The 24,610-nt window shown below is 33.8% G+C and overlaps 1 protein-coding gene across 1 annotated transcript; it reads left to right on the top strand.

Moving 5' to 3' along the window:
• Positions 1-4,474: 4,474 nt before the first annotated feature.
• LOC143231559 (uncharacterized) lies at positions 4,475-15,034 on the top strand. Its single transcript, XM_076466079.1, has 5 exons — positions 4,475-5,067; positions 6,856-6,885; positions 11,287-11,325; positions 12,866-12,996; positions 13,468-15,034. The coding sequence occupies exons 1-5, from the start codon at positions 4,741-4,743 to the stop codon at positions 13,802-13,804; spliced, it is 864 nt and encodes a 287-aa protein (XP_076322194.1). The 5' UTR covers positions 4,475-4,740; the 3' UTR covers positions 13,805-15,034.
• The last annotated feature ends 9,576 nt before the right edge of the window (positions 15,035-24,610 follow it).

Here is a 24,610-nt window from a genome sequence, read left to right as displayed (position 1 = left end):
AGTCACGCCAATCATGTTCGCACTTTCACCTGTGGGAGAGTTATAATGTTTCGTTGGTAAAAAAGTAGCCCAAGAGGGGGCGGTAGATGGTGATGACTAGCTGCCTTCCTTCTTGTCTTACACTGCTAAACTAAGAATGGTTAGCGCAGGTAGCCCTCGTGTAGCTTTGCGCGAAATTCAGAAAACAAACAAACCTTTTCTTTCAGGTATAATTCACAAAATAGCCACATAGTTCAAACAAAATTATTATCTCCATGAGATTAAAGATAAAACTCTGAAAAATGCCATTTTATAATGTTTTTAATTTGCACCCAACAACAATACCCACTGAAGACAAAAAATACATTTCTACCATTTTGTTACTTTTGAATCTCGTCTTTCAAAATAACTTTAAAAACAAAAGTCATTTTATCTCTATGTTTCAAAAGCTAATATTTAAAAAATAAACTATAATACTACTTTATGGTCACTGATTTTGCTGAATAGTAAATGAAAATATCTACACTTTGTCATGTTATCCATATGTACGCATGTATGTGAAAGACAAAGGGTGCTATAAACACACATATGCAGACAATATATATAATATAATAATATAATATATGTGCAATTTCACTAATTTTTGAGAGAGAAATTGCATACTTAGATTTAACATTTTAGTAATTGTAATGACAGGAAAATTATTTTTAGAATAGGGCCAGAGCATTTGTTTTGTTACCCACCAGTGGGTATATCTAAGGGACTGGATTTCGATGACTTTGGTGGACAGAGCACATAAGCCCATTGTGTAGCTTTATGTTTAACTACTAACAAACAAATGTGTCCTTAGTTTTTCATTGGACAAAGAGATACTTTTTCTTGAAATTCTTATTTTTCTAATCTTGGATATTTACGGGATATATAACAGAGAGAAACAAAATGGCAAAATTATATCAAAGCTATAACTAGGTAAAGGTAAAATAGATAACTCAGGGGGCAAGTACCCCAATCTGGATGCCCATGTCTCTCTTGGTAACCACTTTTAATTTTTCAGGCCCACACTGTTCTTCCTTGTAATTTCTCAGAATGAAATGTTTGTATCTTAAAAGATCAAGAAATGTGTGGGTGTGTTTTCTTACAGCAAAGCCACACTGAACTATCTGGTGAGTCTACTGAGGTGAATCGAACCCCTGATTTTAGTGTTATAAACTATAGACATACTTCTCAAACTGATACTTCAGTACTTGTCCTAACCCTAGTATAAACTTGAAGTTAATGATGTGAATCATAAAATAATGGGAAAATTAAAGAGCAACAATATTTTATTATCTGCATTGTAGTTGAATATTGTAATACTGTATATTTTGGTTATTATTGGGAACAAGCCAAAATGTTAAGAAATTTACGTACAATCTTTAAGTTATAGAATTTTCTTTTGGTATGTTTAGTTCAAATTCAACTCTTTAGAAAAGCTACTGCAGTAACTATGTAAGGTTTATTCTATAAAATATTTTTATTTTTTAATTTGTGGAAAAATTTAGTTTACTTTTGGACGACTAAGGTAACATGTCAGGTCTGGTCTGGATCGGTCAACTTGTTTAGGAGATATATCCACAGAGAGACAGGTAGTTTGTGTCTCTTTCAGTTCTACGCAGTTTTCAAATTAAATTAGTTTACGGATGTAGTTACGTTGCACATCAAAAGGTGTAGCTCTTAATAAATTCATCATGGTTTTCATACAACATTGAAAACAGACATACAGTACTTATTCTAATACATTAAACAAGTATATAATATTCTGTCTGATTCTTATAAATATTAAATTTTCGTACTTTTGTTAAAATTAGAAGACAAACATAATTATAATTTATCATCATATTTTCAGTCAAATATATACAAAGGAATTAATTTGAATTCTTCACGAAAATTAAAGTATATACACGTAAACATTTTTTGCTATCAATAATCAAATTCTGATAAACATTACTGACCTATATTGATGTCGTTTGAATTCATAATTATGCATAAAGACAGTAACGTAAACCAGTCATTGTACTGTCATTATTTTCTAAATAATATAAGCATTTTAAGCATCACTTAGGCCTGTCATGGCCAAATGTTTAGGGTGCTCGATTAACAATCTGCTTATCACATGTTCGAATCCCATTCTCGCCCTTTCAGTCGAAAGAGGGCGTTATAATATGATTGTCAGTCCCCCTATTCGATCGTAAAATAGTCAGCGGTGTTGTTGTTTTTTTGGCTTTCCTCTAATCCATCACAGCTAAATTATGGATGGCTGGAACATTTAGCAGTCGTATAACTTTGAGCGAATCAAACGCATAAAAAATTTTTGGGATTTTAAAATACATGAGTTATGATATAAGAACCACCCTATAGATTAGCACTAATGCAGGCTTACTCAACCATTAGTTATAGCTATTAATTGAGAAAGTCTTATATATGATCTTTCTAATTGTAATGAACGCATTGGATTTCCTTTGTCTTAAATTGTGATATAAATAAAACTTATACTTGTAGTCATGGACATCAAATTCGTAGTATAATTTGGAAGCTTGCAAAAGACAATGAACATTTTGGTCCAATCACTTGGGTAAGCGCCCAATCTTTCTTATGAATAATAATCTGTTTTATCAGACCAAGCATATGATTTAGCTCATCTATGTCTGCAAATGTTACTAAAATGGGTGATTTGAGCTCTCAATAAAATACATTCTCATTTTGAAATTGAAGATATGTGAATAAGATTTGGAAGATGATGGATATTCATCTTCTGAAGTAAATCATCATCACTGATTTGTAACTAAAGGTTCCTTTCAAAATAGTCAAATCTCGAGAAAGAGAATGTCGTGGTTGCACATTTAACGTTTTGTACCCATTTCAGGTCTGCGTAATTATTATGTTGAATATGTCTCTTCAACCCAGTGTTTTTACATTTCAGTGTGAATGTTCTGAATAAAACCGTAGTTGTGACACCATATTACTAAAATCAGGGGTTTGATTTCCCTCGGTGGACTCAACAGATACCCTAATGTGGTTTTGTTATAAGAAAAAACTATATTAATTGTTGTTACTTCTCCTAATTTATATGGCAGAAATATACATGTGCGAATAGGTTGTTGTTTTTTTTCACCTATGGTCGTTTATAAACCTGAAACTGTAACAATTAGTGTCATTTATGTAGAGTTTGAATATTTTTTGTATAAGGCTAGGTAGGTTGTTAGTACATGGATATCTAGAGTTTATACGCTAACACGAAAAGAACAGTTCTTTTCAAGTGTAGGTTGTAATTAATCTAAAATATGAATAAATCATGAAGTGCACTACACATTTAGTCTTTTCCTGGTAAAATATTGATTCTAAGTATTCAAACGCTCTCTTTAGTGTTGAAGCGAAACGATGAAGTGGACTATTGTGTTTGATATTTTAGCAATCGTAGAATAAACTAGCACATGCAGAGTGATATATGTTAACCATTAAATCAATCTGTACCATGTCATAACGTATGTTGAGTTTAAAAGTGTTATTTATAAGGCGACACAAAAGGCCCCTTTCAGTATTACCTAGATTCTTGTTTGTTTGTTTGTTTTTTGAATTTTGCGCAAAGCTACTCCAGGGCATTCTGCGCTAGCCGTCCCTGATTTAGCAGTGTAAGACTAGAGGGAAGGCAGCTAGTCATCACCACCCAACGCCAACTCTTGGGCTACTCTTTTACCAACGAATAGTGGAATTAACCGTCACATTATAGTGCCACAACTGCTGAAAAGGCGAGCATGTTTGGTGTGACGGAGATGCGAACCCGCGACCCTCAGATTACACGTCGCACGCCTTAACCCACCTGGCCACGCCGGGCCCCTAGATTCTTTGTTTCTATGTGAATGTTTCATGAAAAGCGTTCCTAAACATGGAATTATGAAGTGCGCTATACAAATGTAACATACATAGGACACAAACATATCTAGGGCTTAAATGTTTTATTGTAAAATGGAAAACAGGCCTCTGCGTAGATTATAAGTTAAATAAAATATGTGAATATTCATGAAGTACACTAAAAGAAATTGGCCAATCTATAATGTATGTCAAAATTAAACACATTTGATGAATTGATCTATTATTGATGTGAAGCTATAAAGTAGATGTTAACGGTAATGTAGAAACCAATATCGTGTTACGAATTGTAGTAACATAACATGACCCAATATCACGATCTGGGGATTAGTGAGTTTGTCACATAAAATATCTGTCCGCGCCTCCTAGTGACGTACTTTGAAATACACAGTAATAACAACGCCTTATGGTAACACTGCGTAACCAAGATGTCACATGACTTTTTTGTCTCCCTCCCCCTTTCCCCTTCAAGCCACTGGCATTCTTAGTTTCTGTAACTACTATTTAGTCATAGTACTTTTTTAAATCACTGAATAATATACAGAACCACAGAAACACATACGTGCATTCTGTAGAAGTTACAGAAATATTTTCTCCATGACAACTATCAATAAAATGGCTCCGACAAACACAACGTTAGTAGCCATGACCACCAGTATTTGATGCTTAGAGTAGAGCTTAATCCATTTGACGCATGTCAATACACCTCATTATATATATATATCTCAAAAGTTGATATTGGAACCAATACTTTAAAATATCAGCTCATAATCTTCTCATCGTCAAGACCACCAACTGCTGAAAATTACAAGCACGCCTAAAACTCAACGCCAAACAAAACAATCAGAAGAAAACATGCATATTTCAATATACATCTTGTCCATTCACTTTTCATTGGTAACAATATTACAATCATCTCAACCCCAGATAATTTTACCATCTTTCAAAGCAACTAGGATTGGTAAGACTGTATCGAGTTCCACTCCAACTGAAGACCTGCAGGTCACTTCACTCAAGGCCTGTACAAACGAGTGTCTTAAGACAAATTGTAAAGCATTCAGCTTTCAAGCAAAGGCTCCATCTTCAAGCATCGACCGAAGTTGTCAGATCGTTAAAGAATATCATTCCTGTAACACCACTGACGACTTCTTAGAAGATGACAATACTTTCGTGTTCTATGAAGTAAGTGCCAGTTAATGTTTTGGTAGCAAACTTATTGTAAGAGAAAATAAAAGGATTTCTTGTGTCTTTCATGAAATGTTTTTGTAATTAGTACTTCAACAGTACTATTCCCTTATCTGGATTATACCTGTACGAAATTTATAGTTACTACTTTAAAATATAGAAATATTCCAACGTTTCCTTTGTGCATTTCAACCCACTTGTAAGCTTTAAGTGGCGTGATGTAATTAAACCAGAACAAAAATTGATAAAGCATTTGTTACGATTACTTTATAAAAAATCCTGCTCCTCATGAAAACCAATAACAGGTTTCTTTCCTAAACGCTTATTTCTTTATTATTGTTATTATTAAACGTATGATATTTTCCTAGATATAGATGGACGTATCAGGTTGCATGATTAAATTCACGTACAATCATATTAAGTTTACTCTCCATATAAGCTGTTTATTGTAAATTAAAGGGAATTATACATAGCTCACTATTAATTCACAGTGTGGTTACTAAGTTTTGGTTCCGTAGTCAAATATAAGTAAGGCTAAAGACGATTCGTAATGTACTTTAAGATTACTATACAGACTTACAAGTGAAACTGAACTATAATATGTTAAAATACTGTAATATATTTTGTATTAAAAATATTTTATTAAACAAATATCAAATTGTAGTCATAGCCCTCTGCTATACAACTAATTTGAAAGAAATAATCAATATTTATTTCTTGTTTATGATTAATTTCTCGCAAAATTATCTGCGCTCGCCGTCCATAATTTAGCAGTGTAGCACTAGAAGGAAGGCAGCTACTCATCACCACTTACCGCCAACTCTTGGGCTACTTTTTTAACAACGAATAATGAGATTAGCCGTTATTTATAACGCCCCCATGGCTGAAAGGGTGAGCATGTTTGGTGCGACGGGGACTTGAACCCGCGACCCTCAGATTACGAGTCGAAGAAGTTAGAAGAAGAAGTGTTAATCTGATATTAATTTAGTAAAACACGGAATATTGAGCGCTTAACTGTAGGAAAAGTGCGTCATAACGGTTAGAGTGGCAATCTACGTATCCAAGGTCCCTGGTACGCACCCTGTTACTGAAAAGTAAAATCAAGCTCTCCTGGTTGGGGACGTATGTGCTATAGAATATTGGCAGTTAAATCCAACTTCTCGATTAGAACAATCCATGAGTTGACAGTGAGTGAAGCTTACCAGTTGTCTTTCTTCTAATCTGTCACTTCAAAATTAGGGACAGCTAGTGCGACTGGCCCTCAAGTACCTTTACGTGAAATTCAACAAACAATAACATAGCTTTCAATCGTTTTTGGCTAACTGGAGGCGTTCTTAATTTTGGAGTTGCTAAGACGAGTTGGAATCTGTGTGCTCACACAAAATATTCTCTCGCACTTTAAGCTGTGCGTGCGTTATAAGAGTGATAGTCAATTCTTTAGCATGGCTATTGGGTTGCAGGGTGTTGCTGATAATCTGTCTTTCCTCTTGTCAGTATTCCAAAAATATGGAACATTTGCCATAAATAATTCAATAACCATTTCAAGATTTTACGTTTTCTAAGACATTTTTTCATTTTTATATCGCCTAAAATAATTAATGATAAACTATATATCTTATATCAGAACTATGCCAGATGTATTTGTATACTATCACGTTTGTGAGTTGCACTGTAATATGTATATATTTATCACTAATGCAAACACGCCTATTGTTCATAACTTTAATACCTGTTTATGATAAAATGAAAAATAGATCTATAAACCTTTATTTTCTTTTTATTCAGATTTCACCGAAGTGGAATCTTTATGAGAAGGTCAGTACTTGTACTTGTTTTGTTGTGTCTGTTTTAAGTATCTAAAATTATACAAATAACATAAATTATACCATAACTAGCACACCCTTTGTAAGTTCTATTACTACAAACAGTAATAGACACGATAAATAACTGAGAACGTTTAAATTCGATTTTAAAATTGTTCTTAACTAGCCAGCTTTTAAAAAGAAAGCAACATAATATAATGTAACGTATCTTGCATGAGAAATATCACACGTCTTACCATCGCTATATGACCAAATATTCAAGACTCTTTCCACTTCTGCGTATTGGCTTAACCATTTTCTAGGATTATTCCCATTATGTACATCTTAATTGAGAAACTCCTAGGAGTATTTCCAGTCCTATATTTTGACATAACAACATCCCAAAATTATTCTTAATGTCTACTTTTGTTTTAAGAACTTTCCAGGAAGATTTACAGTGTCTACATGATGACATTCTAGAATTATCTTTATTAATACTTGTTGTATATTACAATTTACCTTGAACGAGTATTCGATTTGTTATGTAACATTCGTTACGGTATTACGATTTCAGATAGATGATTTGTTGTTTTTTTTAATTTCGCTCATAGCTACTCGAGGGCTATCTGCGCTAACCGTCCCTAATTTAGCAGTGTAAGACTAGAGGGAAGGCCACCCACCGCCAACTCTTGGGCTACTCTTTTACCAAAGAATAGTGGGATTGATCGTACATTATAACGTCACCACGGATGAAAGGACGAGCAAGTTTGGTGCGACGGGGATTCGAATACGCGACCCTCAGATTACGAGTCGCACGCCTTAACCCACCTGGCCAAGCCGGGCCACCAGATAGACGGAAATTTTAATTTAAATTAAAACCACCTGGCTATGCCGGGCCGAAGTTAATTGAAGAGCGACATGTATCAAATTTATGATATCTGCCAATAAGATTGATATACACAATTTTATTTCTTAACACTAATATACTGTAATATGCAAACAACAATACAATTTACAATAAAAATTATTACAAATAATAGTTTATATACAAGAGTTTTACAAACCTACAGGCAATACTTAGTCTTATATGTGGTCTACAGCTGAATATTTTATCGACGATCCAGGTCAATGACGAGCAAATTAATTCTAAGTTGATATTGTCACACTCCGCTTAAGCTAGCTAGCTATCTTTTCTTGGCTTGTCTCGCAGCGCTTACTCGTTGACTTTTTACCGACGAAGATATTTAATGTCCTCGTAGAAATATTATCATCAGAAGGTAATTAAATAAAGTTATAAACGGTTTATGATATCCCAAATATATAGACTTTTGTGGTCAAATTTTATAATTTTCCCATTAACAAGAGTTAATCACAATTATACCTTCCAAAACTTATATATAGCATGCTGACTGTAGCTGACTGACAATATTCTATTATTGTCTCCCCTCGTCTTGCGATAGCTATCTTTTATACTTATTAGGCCAGGTTCTATAAAGTTCAATCGGTGACAATACTGGGAAGCACCAATATTTCACATACATTGTACATTGTCAATTTTCACGCTCGAGAGTCTTCTATAACTTTAAAGAACAGACAGAACTTGCACAAACAACATTTAACAACATACGTTACGCACATTAAACTAAAACAAAAGTAGATATTAAAATAAATGTATAACAGTAAATCCATTACAAGTGTTATGTACATCAGTACTTTTATGTAATGTATAAGACCATTACTATCAGCCTCCCAGTGATACAGCGGTATGTCTGCAGACTTACAACTCTAGAAAGCGGATTTTGATAACTGTGGTAAGCAGGGCAAAGATAATCCAATGTGTGGCTTTGTGCTTAGTTACAAGAAACAAAAAATTATATCATTCTACTACATAATGGTATGGTGACCATAAGTCTGAAAACACGGCATTTCAAACGTAGCACTTTATTTTAAATCTCAATGCTATCACAAATAATCGTCTATCAATTACAAATCTTTGTAAAATAACACATGTGAAGATATAACGAAGACAAACGTTAATTATACTAACACTTCAAATTTGCGCTCGTCATTGGTGTTATTACAAAAAGAGACTTTTGTTGTCTAATTTCTATCTTGGCACAAAAACATATCGTGTTATTAACATTTTGCATATTTTTAACTTTTTTCTCTAGAACAAAAATTATGCTTATAGTATACATCTTTTTATAGTGATGTTTCTAAGCCTTCAGCACTGCTTTATTAAATACGTGATGTGTCTTCAATAACAATTATACATGCTGTAGTAACTCTCGCTACAAGCAGCGTAAATATATATATATATGTGTGTGTGTGTATAATTTTAGTCGTTTGTGTATAAAACATAAAATTATATTATCCAACTTCACCACTTCCCATAAGTTTAGAAGCTAACACTTGAAAGGAAGGTTTGGTAAATTCTTCTTACGAACCTCAAACCGAAGACATCCCTGTGAACATGATCGTAAACCCTGGAAATAATTAACTGGTTATTCAGTCAACATACGAATACTATAAAACAAAGATAAAATAAAAACAAAAATGAAAAGTTATAGCCTGCACACCATGTAACAAAATTTCTACTTTTTCTTCTTCCTGGGCAGAAAGCGTTATTTCCCAATTGTGTATGCCTAAAGTAAATGGAAAAGACCTATTTTTCTCTTCAAATTTTGCTTTTGTGACCTGGGTAACAAAATTTTCAAATTTACCCATTTTTCCAGAACATTCCGGGAAAATTCACTGCTGAAAAGCTGATAGAGAATTTTCTCGAACTTACAAGAATTTTCAAGAACTTTCTAGAATGTTCTAGAAATTACAAGAATTTTCAAGAATGTTGTAGAACTTACGATAGTTTTCAAGAACCTTTTAGAATTTTCTAGAACTTTTCATAATAATAGGTATACAGGGGCTCACCACTCACCACTTCAGTTTAGTTCTAGCTGCTTACGTGAACACGTAGACCTATCTAATTTTATCAGAGATGGCATCAAGAAGCTGCAAGCATTCTCTAGACGCATTCTGCTATGTATGTAGCTAATTTATCAAGACAAGAGCGAAAAAATACTCTGTAACAGCATCTGCTAAAATGTGAGAAGCCTACAAAGCACATTTCGGCATGCCTGTCGGGGATCAAGACAAACCCTGGGTACCTCATTTTACCTGCGAGCACTGTAAAAAAAGTCTAGAAGGTAAGACAAACAATTTTTGCTTGCTTGAATAGTAAGATTTTTATATTATACAGATTTTAGACCTCTTGAATTTTAAATATCTTTTATTTTTATTTTCTTGATTTCCAATAGTATAGAAAAAATATCACATACAAAATATTTTGCATAAATCTCTTACACATTAGTTGTGGATGAAATAAATTTATTATTCATAATAATTTTATTTTGCTATTTTGCAGGATGGTACAGAGGGGAAAAGAGAACCATGAAGTTCGCTATTCCAGCAGTGGACCTCCAGAAGGTGTTGTTTCCACCATTGCACATAAAATTGGGTCTTATGAAACAATTTGTCGCAGCTCTTGATAAGGAGTCTGTAGCCTTCAAGTACCTTCAAGACTTCTTCCCTAAGCTGTCTGAAACAAAGGTCAAAGCTGATGTCTTTGTGGGACCATAAATAAAGAAGATTCTGGAGTGCACAGAATTCCCCAAGAAGCTCGGTAGAAGGGAAAAAAGCTTCCGCAGTGATTCGGGGCTTCTTGGGCAATCACAAGGCCGAAATTTGTGTGGAACTGGTTGAGGATCTGGTGAAGAACTACGGCAAAAGGGGCTGCAGGATGCCCCAAAAAGTCCATATCCTTTACGCTCATCTTGATAAATTCAAAAAGAACATGGGAGCATACTCAGAGGAGCAAGGCGGACACTTCCACCAAAATATACTGGACTTTGAACGCCGCTACCAAGGAGCGTATAACGAAAACATGATGGAAGACTATATTTGGGGACTGTTAAGTGAAAGTGATTTGCATTACAATCGTAAATCTTGAAAAACTACTCACTTCTAAACATTTTTGTACAGCTTCAGTATAAATACATCTAAATATTGATTTATATGTTGCTTTATTCAGACCTTATGTAAATGAAAATTTGCCCGTTTTTACATAGAAAATAAGTTAATTTCTAAACTTGGTTATCCAGGTCACAAAAGCAAAGTTTGAAGAAAGTAATGGTCATTTTCTATACTTTTACAACATAAGCAATTAAGAAATTTGTAAGGAACAAAATTTGTGTTACATTGTGTAATATGCGACACATCTTACAGACTACATCTATCAGCAATTTTCTTCAAGGTTAGGTTGTGTTTCAGTGTACTTTTGATGTCGTTTACGTATTTATTTATTTTTTTTACATGAGAAATCATAATTTAATCTTGCTGTATTTATGTTGTTTTTCAGACACCATTTAAAGTACAGAAACCCCACGCAGCTAAAATAGTAAGTAAATCACACTTCCAGTAATCATTAGCGAATTGTCATACTCTCTTGTCTTTTGTAATACGAGGGTACGGTTCAGATAGCGTAAGGTCTTTAATTAAAAGGTAAATTTGTTTTTGAATAACTTCTAGAATGTTTTTTTTTAAAAATCTGAAGCCTATTAAATTGTTTCACATTACTTACCTGATTAAAGGCTTAGTTGTAATTTAAAAAGTAAACAAAACATTTCTGAATTATATTTTAGACAGTATGCTTGTTGTCGAGTGTTCTCTTTCACTCTCTGATCGAAAGATCATCCTTACGTATTTCAAAAATTGATATTATTATATGTCCACATGGGCTAACAGACCTAGTCAGAAAAGCAGTGCGTTCCAGTGGCGCAGCGATATGTCTGCGGGACTTACAACGCTAGAATCCGGGTTTCGATACCTGTGATTGTGTTACTTTGTGCTTAACTTCAAAACAAGCTATTAGTATACAGGTATACCATTTCTTAAATTTTAAATAATAACGAAAGACTGCCACATCCACATCCAAATATCCAAAAAGGCCTTCTTAGGCTTAACTAAAATAAACGGGATTAACTTCGGAACATATTCAGCGACAACACACACAAAGTTTAGACCACATTCAAGTATCTTCTTTGGAATATTTTTTAAATCTTAAATCTGTTGATTCGACGATTAAATATCACTCGTTGCTTCGGGTTGCGTCACTATGTATTAGTGTTTTCAGTGACACGTTTGTTAAAGATTATTTCGAAGTTACTGTTCTCACCAGATTGACACTGTTATACGTGCACACGGCCATAAATCACCAGAATTCAGGTAAAAACATTCTTAATTTTGAACTTTTGAGAAAAGGCAGACAATTAGAAACAACAGCTGCCACAAAACTTTCAACCAAATAAATGGTATTAACAGTCACACTTAGTATGTGTGAACAGCTGTGGAATGTATTCAACGACATCACGTCTTAAAACTTTGACCTTCCAATCCACAGTCTGACACGCTGATTACTACATTTGGCACCATTTGAAAGACGGACTAAATGCAACAACACAATTCAGATAAAATAAAAATCAATCAAAGAGCAGTCTGGTTCTTCCCCTTCAAATACAAACAACTGATACAACAGAACTCCGTTGGCAGTCGTACAAAATTATTTTGAAACAGAAAAGTCTCTTTCTGATTACTGTATTCTTATATCTTTAACGCTCCTTTAAAAAAAATGAAGTACTGTAGATTTCATATAATGCACCAATAATTAATATTTTATAACTTGAAATCAGTGAGGTTTACGTTAATTACAGAACGATGTTTTTTTTTTCAATTTATGCATGATTGCAACCTTAAAAGCAGCTGATTTAGAAAGTTATTTTTTCATGAAAGAGAAATTTGGAAATTGCAGGGTTGATGAAGTTCGTGAATTTCGTGAGTGATGTCTTGACAACACACCAGAAAGTTTGTGATAAACATCTTTGCTGTGTTTAAGCATCATTATTAGTTATCGGAATGACAACAGTTTTGTATCTTTTTAGATACGCAAACCAACTGATTGGTGGTCTTATGTGTTCGAAAGATATTACAAGATTCCCAAAATCCTCCATGAAAATGACATTGTAGTGACTGATTTTTGTCTGAAGAATGGAGATTTTTCAGATAAAGAGTCGTAAGTTTCTTTCAAATATAAAATCAATTTATTTAATTCAACAGTTGTAATCGTTTGTAAAGTTTCGTTTTACACTAAATTGTTTTTTAAACTTGCAAATTCTGAAGTGGCTGTTGTATATTCAGAAAGTCCTCATTATGATGGACAATGTGATATACCGAAGAATTAATTAATAATTATATTTATTTAGACATTTTCGTTTGGTATTTCCAGAGATTTAACTGTTTTATCATACACGATACTAATTCTAATTTTTCCACTCATAAAACTTTAAATAAGCTTTTTAATTATATGTCCAATTATAGCTTCGTCAATGCACGTAAAAGATTTATCTCACCTTATGAATTTCGCATTTGTTACGTTCCTAATACGTTAAACATTTGGTATAAGACATCTAGTTTAAAACTATTCTGAATAAATATGAAATAAGCCTTTTATTTACAGCATAAACATTTTCCTCCGTATATTTAGGGCCTACTTCGTTGGAATGCTCCATGATGTGATAATGTTACTTAGATTAAAAATATATCCAACTATCCATGGTGTTGAGATTGCGTATAGAACAAGTATAAGCTCCATAGTACGAAAATTGTATTACGACTCCACCACTTCTCAAGGAAAAATGATTCAACCTGGATTTTGCTACCATGCTACAATACATCTGGCACGTAATGAAACTATTGTTACACTGAACGGCGTAATGTTAGCGCAATTTCCAAGATATTTTCACCCAAAAGAAATTACTATTTTAAAACTAGATAATAGGGCGTTTATACTTACATCTTCCACAACATTTTATATTATTTAACTAGTTGTTCTTTTCTGACAAAATCTGCTCTCTTCTGTAGTAGCGGCATTTAGGCTCACATATTTCCTTGCATGAACAGAGAAGAAGGCACATGACACGATTTTAAGAAATTATACTGAGCAAATTATTGTATCTTCCCATATATCTCTTATTTACATATATATTGTTGACAGAAACGTTTATACGATTCCACAATAATACAAGGGCTGTTCAAAAAATACGCGGATTGTTTAAATTGCGCGGCTCCAGTTGGTTCCAGGGGAATCCGCTTGGTGTCGCTAGGTTTGCACAGATAAGCTGATTACGACGCCATTTCTCGATTGCAGATACCTTTATTTGTGTATTAGCTACGCGGTTTTAAGTGAAGTGCGATTTTTTCGTTTGGCGGATTTCAGAATGAATGACCTGAAGGAGCAACGACTTGCTGTGAAATTTTGTGTTAAACTTGGAAAATCTGCGACTGAAACTTTTCCTATGCTTAGCACGTCTTACGGTGATGTTGCTATGAAGCGTACGGCATGTTTCAAGTGGCATGAACGTTTTAAGGATGGTCGACAGTCCATTTAAGATGATGAGCGTCCTGGACGTCCTTCCATGTCAACTGACGACCCACACGTCGACAAAATCAACACCCTGGTGCGGGCAAATCGACGTCTGACTGTCAGGGAGCTTGTTGAAGAGTGTGGGATATCAGTTGAATCTTGTTACGAGATTTTGACCGAAAAATTGAAGATGCACCGCGTTGCTGCGAAATTCAGCCCTCAGAACTCGTGAGTTTTCGGCCAAACACTCGATCACTGTTCTTCCCCACCCCTACTCAGCTGACCTTGCTCCTTGCGATTTTTTCTTGTTCCCCAAACTCAAAAGACCCTTGAAAGGAAGAAGATTTAAGACGATTCCCGAGATTAAGGCAAATGCGACGAAGGAGCTGGAGGACATTACAAAAGAGGCGTACCAGGACTGTTTCAACAAGTGGAAACACCGTTGGGATAAGTGTGTGCGTTGGGGAGGAGAGTACTTTGAAGGGGACCCAGACCTGTAACTTCTAAATAAAGTACATTTTGTTTTATGACGTCAGTCCGCGTATTTTTTTAACAGACCTCGTGTATCTCATACATATGGTTTTGTGTAAAATATATCTATGGGTGTTTCTCTTACCCAGTTACGTATACAAATTTATTAGAATAAATATCTGCCATGTTTGTGCAAAATAAAAGCTGTGTCTTGTACTTCTATCAATATTTCAACACCTCACTAATTTTAAAATACATTTTAGAACTGAAGTTGTTTAACATACAAATATGTTCAACAAAGCCTATATTTTAGAGTCATTACAATTAGTTTTATAAATTAATTATTATAAACACCAACCATATATAATATAAAACTGAATATCGATTGAATTAATCAAAGCTTCAGATGAAATAAGATTCAAGAACAATCCTACTTAAGTTTGATTCAAGAACAATCCTACTTAAGTTAGATTCAAGAACAATCCTAATGAAGTTGATTAAAATTTCATGGGGAACAAAGTAAATTGATTTATATTAGTACAGACTTTTTACAAGTAGGCTAGAGAGAAAGACACAAGATTACAGCACCTAAATCAACTCTTGGGTTTATAGGCTAACAACGTGTTTAGACTAGGTAAGTTATTCTCATTTTTGTAAGTAGTTTATGCGAGTTTTGAGCTTACTAGCATTTGTCCGACATTTGAAATGTTTGTGGTATTCTAAATCATTTATCAATTCTATACAAATAAGAATGTGTGTAGTTTGAGTCAAATAAAATATTTAATAAAAGAATTGTAAAAAATAACCTTTTGCTTTTATTTTTCTCTTATTTTAGTTTTTTCTCTCTCAGTTAAAAGCTCTATATTTTTTCCAGTTCATGATGCATCTCACTTCTGTTTTTTGTTCTGCACTGGTTGATATATATGCTTCCGTTAGTCTGATAGTGTTATCATGTTATTTCCAAAGTTCTTCCATAAGCATGATACCCTAGCGGTTCTGCAAAAAAAAATTTGTAGGCTTACAACGCTAAAATTTAGATTTCGATACTCGTGGTATACCTACAAAAAATAAAACAAATAAACAAATAACTTAACACTGCACTTTCAAAAATATATAAAACTATATTGCTTAGAACAGGACAAAAAGAGGTGAACCCATCACAAGTCTTCACTTTGTTCACAAGACTGACATTTTATCTAGAAGTACCCACTGTCCGTGCACAGATCAGTTTTGTTTTATTTTCAAATTTTGCGCAAAATTTCAAGAGGATCATCTGCGCTAGCCGTCCCTAATTTAACATTGTAAAATTAGAGAGAAGGCAGCTAGTCATCACCACCCACCGCCAACTCTTTTACCAACGAATAGTTTTTCACTATAATAAAGACAGTTTGTGCGTATTCTAATTGCACATATAACACCTCTTGAATTCAGTCTTATCATGTCTATAGAACTTCATGAACATGTTATCCATTGTGTGTGAAATTTGCTTCTCTTTACCTTAATTTGAGAATTTTGTGGAGTATCATTGGAAATGATATTGATGTTATCAACATTCTCAGATGTTATCATAAAGTAGCGTTTTCCGAATTATTGTTATCCACACCCATTTAATATAAATGGTTTATCGCTCACCCTTTTTTTAATAAGTGAAAGAGATAAAATACAAACTAAAATGCTATATATGTTATAGTAATTACTTATTATTTACGTCAATAAAATAACATATTAAAACGTTTAATTTTGTATTACTTTACTACTGACTCGACCCTAATCCCTCGCAGCCCCTTGGAGAGAGAGAAAGTATTTTTGCTGCAACTGATTGCTGAAAGAATCCCACCCTGAGAGTTACGTAATATAGACATAACTATTGTATAGCTGTTATGCAATATATGTACATCTGCCTGTTACTCAATACCCACCTGGCTCTTATATAACTAATGTGCGCATGTGTATTACATTGCTATTACATAATATATACCCGAGTGTTGCATGAATTATTGGGTAATATACCAACAACAGAGAGCGTGTTGATATGGACGTGTGTGTGTGTTTTTCTTTTAGCAAAGCCACATCGGGCCGTCTGCTGTGTCCATTGAGGGAAATCGAATATGTGGACGTATTGCTAGGCTGTCATGACATCAAAGAGGATGTCATAGTAGTTCCAGAAAATATCACCAGATTGTGCATGAATTTGATCAACGTGTCTCAAGATCACTATATTTAACACAATCAGTATAAAACACTTATTCATTAGTTTTATACGTTTCCTGATCATTTATATTTAAATCGTCCAGAAAAAAAGACTTTTATTTAAATATTTATTTCAAGATTTTACGAACAAACAAAATCAGTAAAATACCAATGATAACAATAAAAAAAGTTATTGTGAAATTATTTCATTTACTGTTTTTACAATAAAAAATACTGTTCTTCACAATTTATAAATAAAAATGTTTACTCTGATTTAGAGCCAAATGTAATGATACATCTGGCTATGATTGTTCCAACATATTATCAGTTGCTTACAATATACAATAAATCCCGCAAGTGAAACATAAGGAGCATTCTTCAAAGTTTCTTTATTTTAGAAATAAATTTTACACATAACTAAGCTGACAGTCCCCCATCTTGCTGAAGGCTAGTCTTGACCTTCACAAAGCACAACCTTGCCGCTTAAAAATTGACGTGTTTTCTTCAATATGTGTAAGTAAAGAATTGTAAAGTATCGCATATACTGAAACTTTGGTTTACTGTCTATCATTTTAGATTAAACTTTGTAACCGAAACAAACTATATGGCCACTATACATTAATTCTGACAATGAAAGCCAGATTTTGTGTGTCAATGAACTTTATATAAAAAATACAGAAAAACTAAATGTACATTTCTCTAAGTTCTCCATATTAGATGGCATAACAGAAAATTGATTTCTACTTTAAATTACCGCTCTCTATTTTTGATCTAGAATTCACATATTTGTCATTTAAATATAATTTTATAAATATAACACATAAAGGCATGTAAAGAAATATCAGTATCATTCATCTGACAGTTGGACAATGTTCGTCAATTCTATATGATGAACGAATTCTTCTGGCTAACAGCATAATAATCTTTGATATTTACAAATAACACAAACTAAAATATGTATGGATTACCAATATTAAATTAACTTTCATATAAGTGTGGTACATTTAAGTCAGCGTAAATCATTGTCTATAAGATTTATGAAAATTTAGTAAAGTTCACTGTAGTAACAAATATAAGTTAAAACCATAACAAATTATTACACAGTTCTCCTTGAGATACAGTTACCTAACTTTAGTGATGAAAGAATGTTATATTCTTTTAAAATGTTCTTGTAATCATCGATAAAAGCCACTATTTCGATGTTAACTTGATGTACGATGCTGAATATGTGACGAAAGACTCGAATATCATACCAAACGAAAATAGCAGAGAGATACCAAGATAATCTAAGTTCCTCTTATACAGACCTACATAAACCTATATACAGTCTACAGTAAAAAAACGACGAATTATTTAGGTTAAATCAAAACGTATTAAACTCTAACTGATGAAGGACGATACCTTTGACCCAGTATCTAAGTTTACGAATTAGCTGGAATATTTGTTTGATTTTTAAATTTTGCGCAAAGCTACACGAGGGCTGTCTGTGCTAGTTGTCCATAATTTACAGTGTAAAACTAGAGAGAAGGTAACTAATCATCACAACCCACCACCAACTCTTTAACCAACGAATAGTGAGATTGACAATCACGTTATAATGCCCCCACGGCTGAAAGTGTGAGTATGTTTAGTGTGACTAGGATCCGAACCCGCGGCCCTCACATTACGAGTGGAGCACCTTAACCACCTGGCCATGCCGGGAATGTTCCATCTAAAGTTACATATATTAATAAATTATGCAATGTTAATAACTGATACAGTGTATTGACTGATACTTTAAAATATTTCTAGTAGATACTATGACGACATCCTTTCTGATGTCATTGCCGCCTGTCTTGACAGTCTAGCCCCCCGCTAGAACAGTGGTATATCTACGGATTTACAACGCTAAAATTAGGGGTTCGATTCCTCACGGTCGGCTCAACAGATAGCCCGATGTGGCTTTGCTATAAAAAAACAAACAAACACACTTGACGGCCTAGCAACAAGTTATGTTTCCACTTCGCAGAACTATTTATAATAACCTATTAGTCACCTAGCAATACGTCCTCTCGTGCAATTTTATGACCGCAAAAGAGCCCAAAACATACATTTTGGATTGTTTGACCTTTCACTTTATAAATGCCTTAAAAAGACCTAAATAAAAAAAATTGTTTATTTTTGAATTTCGCGCGAAGCTAATTAAGCAGTGTAGGACTAGAGAGAAGACAGCTAGTCATCACCATCCACCGCCAACTCTTGGGCTACTCTTTTACCAACGAATAGTGGGATTGACCGTAACATTCCAAGGCCCCCACGGATAAAAGGGCGAGCATGTTTGGTGCGGCGGGAATTCGAACCCGCTACCCTCAGATTACGAATCGAACGCCTTAACCCACTTGGCCATGCCGGGCCTCTTTTCGCAGAAAACGTGAGTAACAAATGACTTACAGTTATCAGTTAAACCAGCATATCTTGTAAAAACATATACCGCATGATAACATCTACTTTCCACATTAGAACCTAAGTAATTAGAGAGTAAAAGTTATCTATTATTAACAGTAAGAAATTAAATCAAGAAGAATATTAATTAGCCTCAAGCAAAAAAAATTCCGAGAGCTTAGCTCACTAGCTAATCACGCTGCAATAGTTGTGGTGCTGACTTGAATATCTGAGGTTCCGTGGAACACGCCTGAATATGTTACAATAAGACTAGCGGCCAGACACCATTGTTTGATCAGAGTAACCCACGAGTTGACGGTGTGTAGTGCTTACTGATCTATTTCATTAGGCTCATGGATGACTAGCCATCGATGAACTTTAAGCCTACGTGGAAAATAAATAATAGCTTTGCTTTTATCGTGTTTGGGTGTGGGTCGACTCGCATTCTAAGCGTTGTAAACGTGAAAGTTAGTGTTTTGGCGTGGATCGTGGGCTGTAGGATGCTGACTGGTTGTCACTATTTCGAAATTAAGGACGGTAGTAAATATCCTGAAGAGCTTTGCTATAAGTAAAATATACAAACACAATTTCAGATTTGTACATTTTTATATTATTATTTTAGATTTTTTCTCGTAAGAGAAAATGAATGTTACGTAATCGATGACGAATCATAACTACATAATAATTACATGTGACCTGTAATGTAACATATACTTATATCACTAACACAAACACGTGCATGTTTCGCGCTGTGGTACACAAATATAAATGAAATTAATTGTAAATATATTTATTTTAATTATATTTAGAATTCACCAAAGTGGAACGTTTACGAGACCGTCAGTATTTGTTTCTTTGTGTATTTTAGGTGTCTGAAATTATACAAATAATATAAATTGTATTATGCGTGGATATAACTAACATATACTCTTTCAGTTTTATAATTAAAAACAATGTTAGACAATACTTCTTTTCACCAGCTTAAAATAGTTGGAGACGTTTCCAAACTCCTTTCATAAATATTTTGTATGTAGTCAGTTGGTCAAAACAAAGTTAACATAATATCATGTTAGGCATTTTTCGTTAAAATATTACACTTATTGCCAAACAGTATGATTTAATTTGACTTTTATGAGTTTCTATTCAGAGTTTCTCACAATAACTTTGAAACTAGTTGTTTTAAAAACCACCGAATAGCTTCTTTCTATATTTCAAGCCTCGTTTGCATATTCTACATTCTAAACGAAAGAAATCTGTGGAGAATAAACTTCCACTATATAATGGTATTATGATGATAAACCTGGAAGCACAGCAGTCAAACTTAACCAACAATACTAATTCAAATTTACGTTCGATACGTATCTTATCTTTGTTTTTTAATTTCCTTATAGCCTCAGAAATAGTACAAAATGTTATCAACATGATTCATATTTTGGACTATTTTCTGGGTCAATAACTGCATATATATGACAAGCGATATTCCTAAGCCTTGGGCAATGTTTTATTAATTGCCTAATCTGCCTTCCTTAACAGTCACAAGAGGTTCAGTAATTATCACCACAAGTACCATGAATAAAACTGTAGCTTTACTTGTTCTGATAAATGTAGAAACTAATACTTCAAAGACATTTTTATAAAGTTCCCATAATGAACCTCATTTGTAATGTATCGTTGAATATGTTCAAATGTTTTATTCCATCAGCAAATGGTTATTATAAAATAAAAGCAACAATAAAAGGTAGAACTAAAAATAAGTAACACATGTTTTTCCACTCCACATCTATCACTCACATTCTCCACATCCGAGTTTTCCATCAATGCAGTAAAATGTTATATTCACTATGATTTCGTTTTACAAATGTATTTGTTTTTACATGACGAATAATGATTTATATCTAACGGGTATGTATTTTCATTTTCAGACATCATACTACGTAGACATCAAACTGAGCACCGTCAACCATGGAATTAGTAGCTACCGTTAACCATGGAAGTACTAGCTATTTTCCACCTTTTAGTTCCATTTTCAGCGCAAACTTCAGTCCTGATTCCAATGTATAAAACTGTATCTCAGAACGGCTGGTATGGGTATTAACACTTTTATTAATGAAGCAGAGAATCGTAATCTGAACGTCGCGGGTTCGAATCACCATAACACCAAACATGCTCGCCCCTTCAGCAGTGGGGGCGTTATAATGTAACGGACAATCTCTTTGTTAGTAAAAGAGTTTCTCAAGAGTTGGCAGTGGGTGGTGGTGAATAGCTGCCTTCCCTCTAGTCTTATCCTGCTAAATTAGGAACGGCCAGCGTATATAGCCCTCGCGAAGCATTGCGCGCAATTAAAAAACAAGCGAAACAAACCTTTATTTTAGATTAAAAAATTCGAATACACAGAGTATTTTAAACAATTTTTAAACACAAATTCTTTAATTTGAGCTATCTCACTGAGTTTTCCACAAACGTAAAAGTTAAAAACTTTAAAATAATAAAATTCTGGTCAAAAGTTAAAAATGTTTTGACACAATTGCACACAGTACCGAACATCGCTTTAAGAAACTGAACATTACTTTAAAATTATTAATAATGAACACACTAAAATGAGTTCAAGATCTTATCAAGAGAACAAAAATTAATCTCTGTTGGGACCCAAGGAAACTCCTGCGAAATTTGATTAAGGGTTAAGATCTATCAGTAGCTGTGAAAGTGGTGCAATAATCGTAAAAAAAAAGAAAAAGGTGGCAAAAACAAGCGTAAGAATTACAAAACACAAAATCAGAAATTACATCTTTGCATCTAACTCCGCATTGACTCAACAAACATTCTTGTCAAGTATTATGAAGGTCCATTAAAATGGGATGAAATAGTGGTAAAAATCGTAAACCGCAAATTGCAAAATTGAAAATATACACGTATCTTCCCATTGACCAAATGGATCTCCATACCACAATTATTGAAGATCCATCCACACCTTTGAAGTAGTTACATAGACATACAACAAACAGTAGTATAATAGTGATATAGATTCCAAGTTCATCATATTAAAGTACTATATTATACACTCTAATAGATGTAAATTACCAAGAAATTAATATCTGTTCAAAATTCTGGTTTTATAAATCAAATCACAGCTTATATACTGCACCAAGTTGAATAAGTTTGTTAAGAACTTCACACTATCCCTCCTGTGAAAAGAAAAAAACAAAAACCTTTTATTACTTTACATATTACTTAGATGCAGTAGATGCACAGAACAGCACTAACCATCAACAACTATTGTCTAACTGAAAAATAGAATTTTACTCTCAATTTTGTAATTCATTCCCAAATGGAAGAACACATCTTTGGAACAACAGGATCAAACCATGAATTCTAAAATTCATAGTGAAGACATATTACTGAATACAAAAAATATTCAAAGTTTGTATGCTAAAACGGATTGTATTTATTTAAAACTTCTTAAATATACGTAATTACGGTATCAAGTTCAGACAAAAAATATCTGGCCCAATTCTTTCACAGTTATTAGCTGTTATAGACTGTAGAATGTTAAAATAAAATCACTGTATTTTATCTAAATGAAACTGCACATTGTTGTTTACATTGTCTTATAAAGTCGTTAATCATTATTTCTTATGTGCAGATTCTATTTTAAGTTTACTTTCAGTTTCATAAGATCAGTACTAAATATCTAGTAACAATAGTGTTTAAATAGTCAACTTTATAAAATATAACATTTTTTATCTTTTTTCATGCAATTATCAGCCCAGCTAAATACTTCATATTTGAATTCATGAAACATAATTATGTAGTCAGTAAATCAACAGCCAATTAATCTCTCTCTCTGCGTGTATACATATGTGCATGCATTTGCCTAGACATGAAAATATAGTAAAAAATGTAACAACATCAAGTACATACTTTTCTTGTAATTCCCACGGAGTATTCACTTTTGTCATGTTTCACTTAAACTCTTTACTGTTTAAAATATAGTTAATTTTAAAACACGGAAGTTGTAATGATATACAGTTGACTTTTTAGATACAATTATAGTACTTTCAGTCAGGTGAATATGCATAAATGGACAAAGAAATTATTGAGTTTAACAATATATAAACCAATTAAAATATCAGAAAATCATTAAAGAAGATTTAATATACAACGATAAAAACCCTATAACCAGAGCGCTTGGCCCGGCATGGACAGATAGTTCAGGCACATGACTCGTAATCCGAGGGTCGCGGATTCGAATCATTGTCACACCAAGTATGCTCGTCCTTTCAGCCGTAGGGAACGTTATAATGTGACGGTCAATCCCATTATTCGTTAGTAAAAGAGTAGCCCAAGAGTTGGTGGTGGGGATAAGCTGCATTCCTTCTAGTCTTACACTTAAAGGCCTGTCATGGCCTAGTGCGTTAAGGCGTGCACTCCGTAATCTGAGGGTCGCGGGTTCGCGCCCGAGTCGCGCCAAAACATGCTCGCCCTCCCAGCCGTGGGGGCGTTATAATATGACGGTCAATCCCACTTTTCGTTGATAAAAAAGTAGCCCAAGAGTTGGCGGTGGGTGGTGATGACTAGCTGCCTTCCCTCTAGTCTTACACTGCTAAATTAGGGACGGCTAGCACAGATAGCCCTCGAGTAGCTATGTGCGAAATTCCAAAACAAACAAACAAACAAACAAACAAAACTTACACTTAAATAAGGGACTGCTAGCGCAGATAGTCCTAGAGTAGCTATCCGCGAAATTCAAAACAAACCAAACCCGAGCGCTTTCGAAAGATGGACCATTCTTCTTCATGTATGAACTGGGAATAGTGGTGTAACTGAACGAATATAAGTGGTTTTAAGTGACGTCATGATGTAAAAATCAACAATAGAATGTCCAACTTTCTCAATAAAAGCAGGAGACTCAACTTGACATTATATTCGTAAATTGCATGCCACTCCCACAGATATATATATATATATATGCCAGCTGGAGTATATTACGCGATCCGTTCATTGCGAAATTCGAAGTCCAAACCGTATTAAATAAACGTATTAAATATAATACGTGACATCCAAAGACCAGGGCATATTAAACAAATTAACTAACTGGTGCATCAAGTGGAGACTTTTTCTTATCCCGATCAAGACACAAGGAAAAACAAACAAAACAAAAAACTCATAAATTTAGCTTACATTG

The sequence above is a fragment of the Tachypleus tridentatus genome, chromosome 11 (assembly GCF_004210375.1).
Source record: "Tachypleus tridentatus isolate NWPU-2018 chromosome 11, ASM421037v1, whole genome shotgun sequence".
Classification (NCBI taxonomy): Eukaryota; Metazoa; Arthropoda; class Merostomata; order Xiphosura; family Limulidae; genus Tachypleus; species Tachypleus tridentatus.
Note: the sequence above shows the minus strand (reverse complement) of the source record. Positions and strands in the feature narration are given on the sequence as shown.

Coding starts and splice junctions, on each gene's coding strand:
- LOC143231559 (XM_076466079.1), top strand. CDS start 4,741: ATGCATATTTCAATATACATCTTGTCCATTCACTTTTCATTGGTAACA. Junction 6,886..11,286: donor AGTGGAATCTTTATGAGAAG/GTCAGTACTTGT, acceptor GTTGTTTTTCAG/ACACCATTTAAAGTACAGAA. Junction 12,997..13,467: donor GATTTTTCAGATAAAGAGTC/GTAAGTTTCTTT, acceptor CCGTATATTTAG/GGCCTACTTCGTTGGAATGC.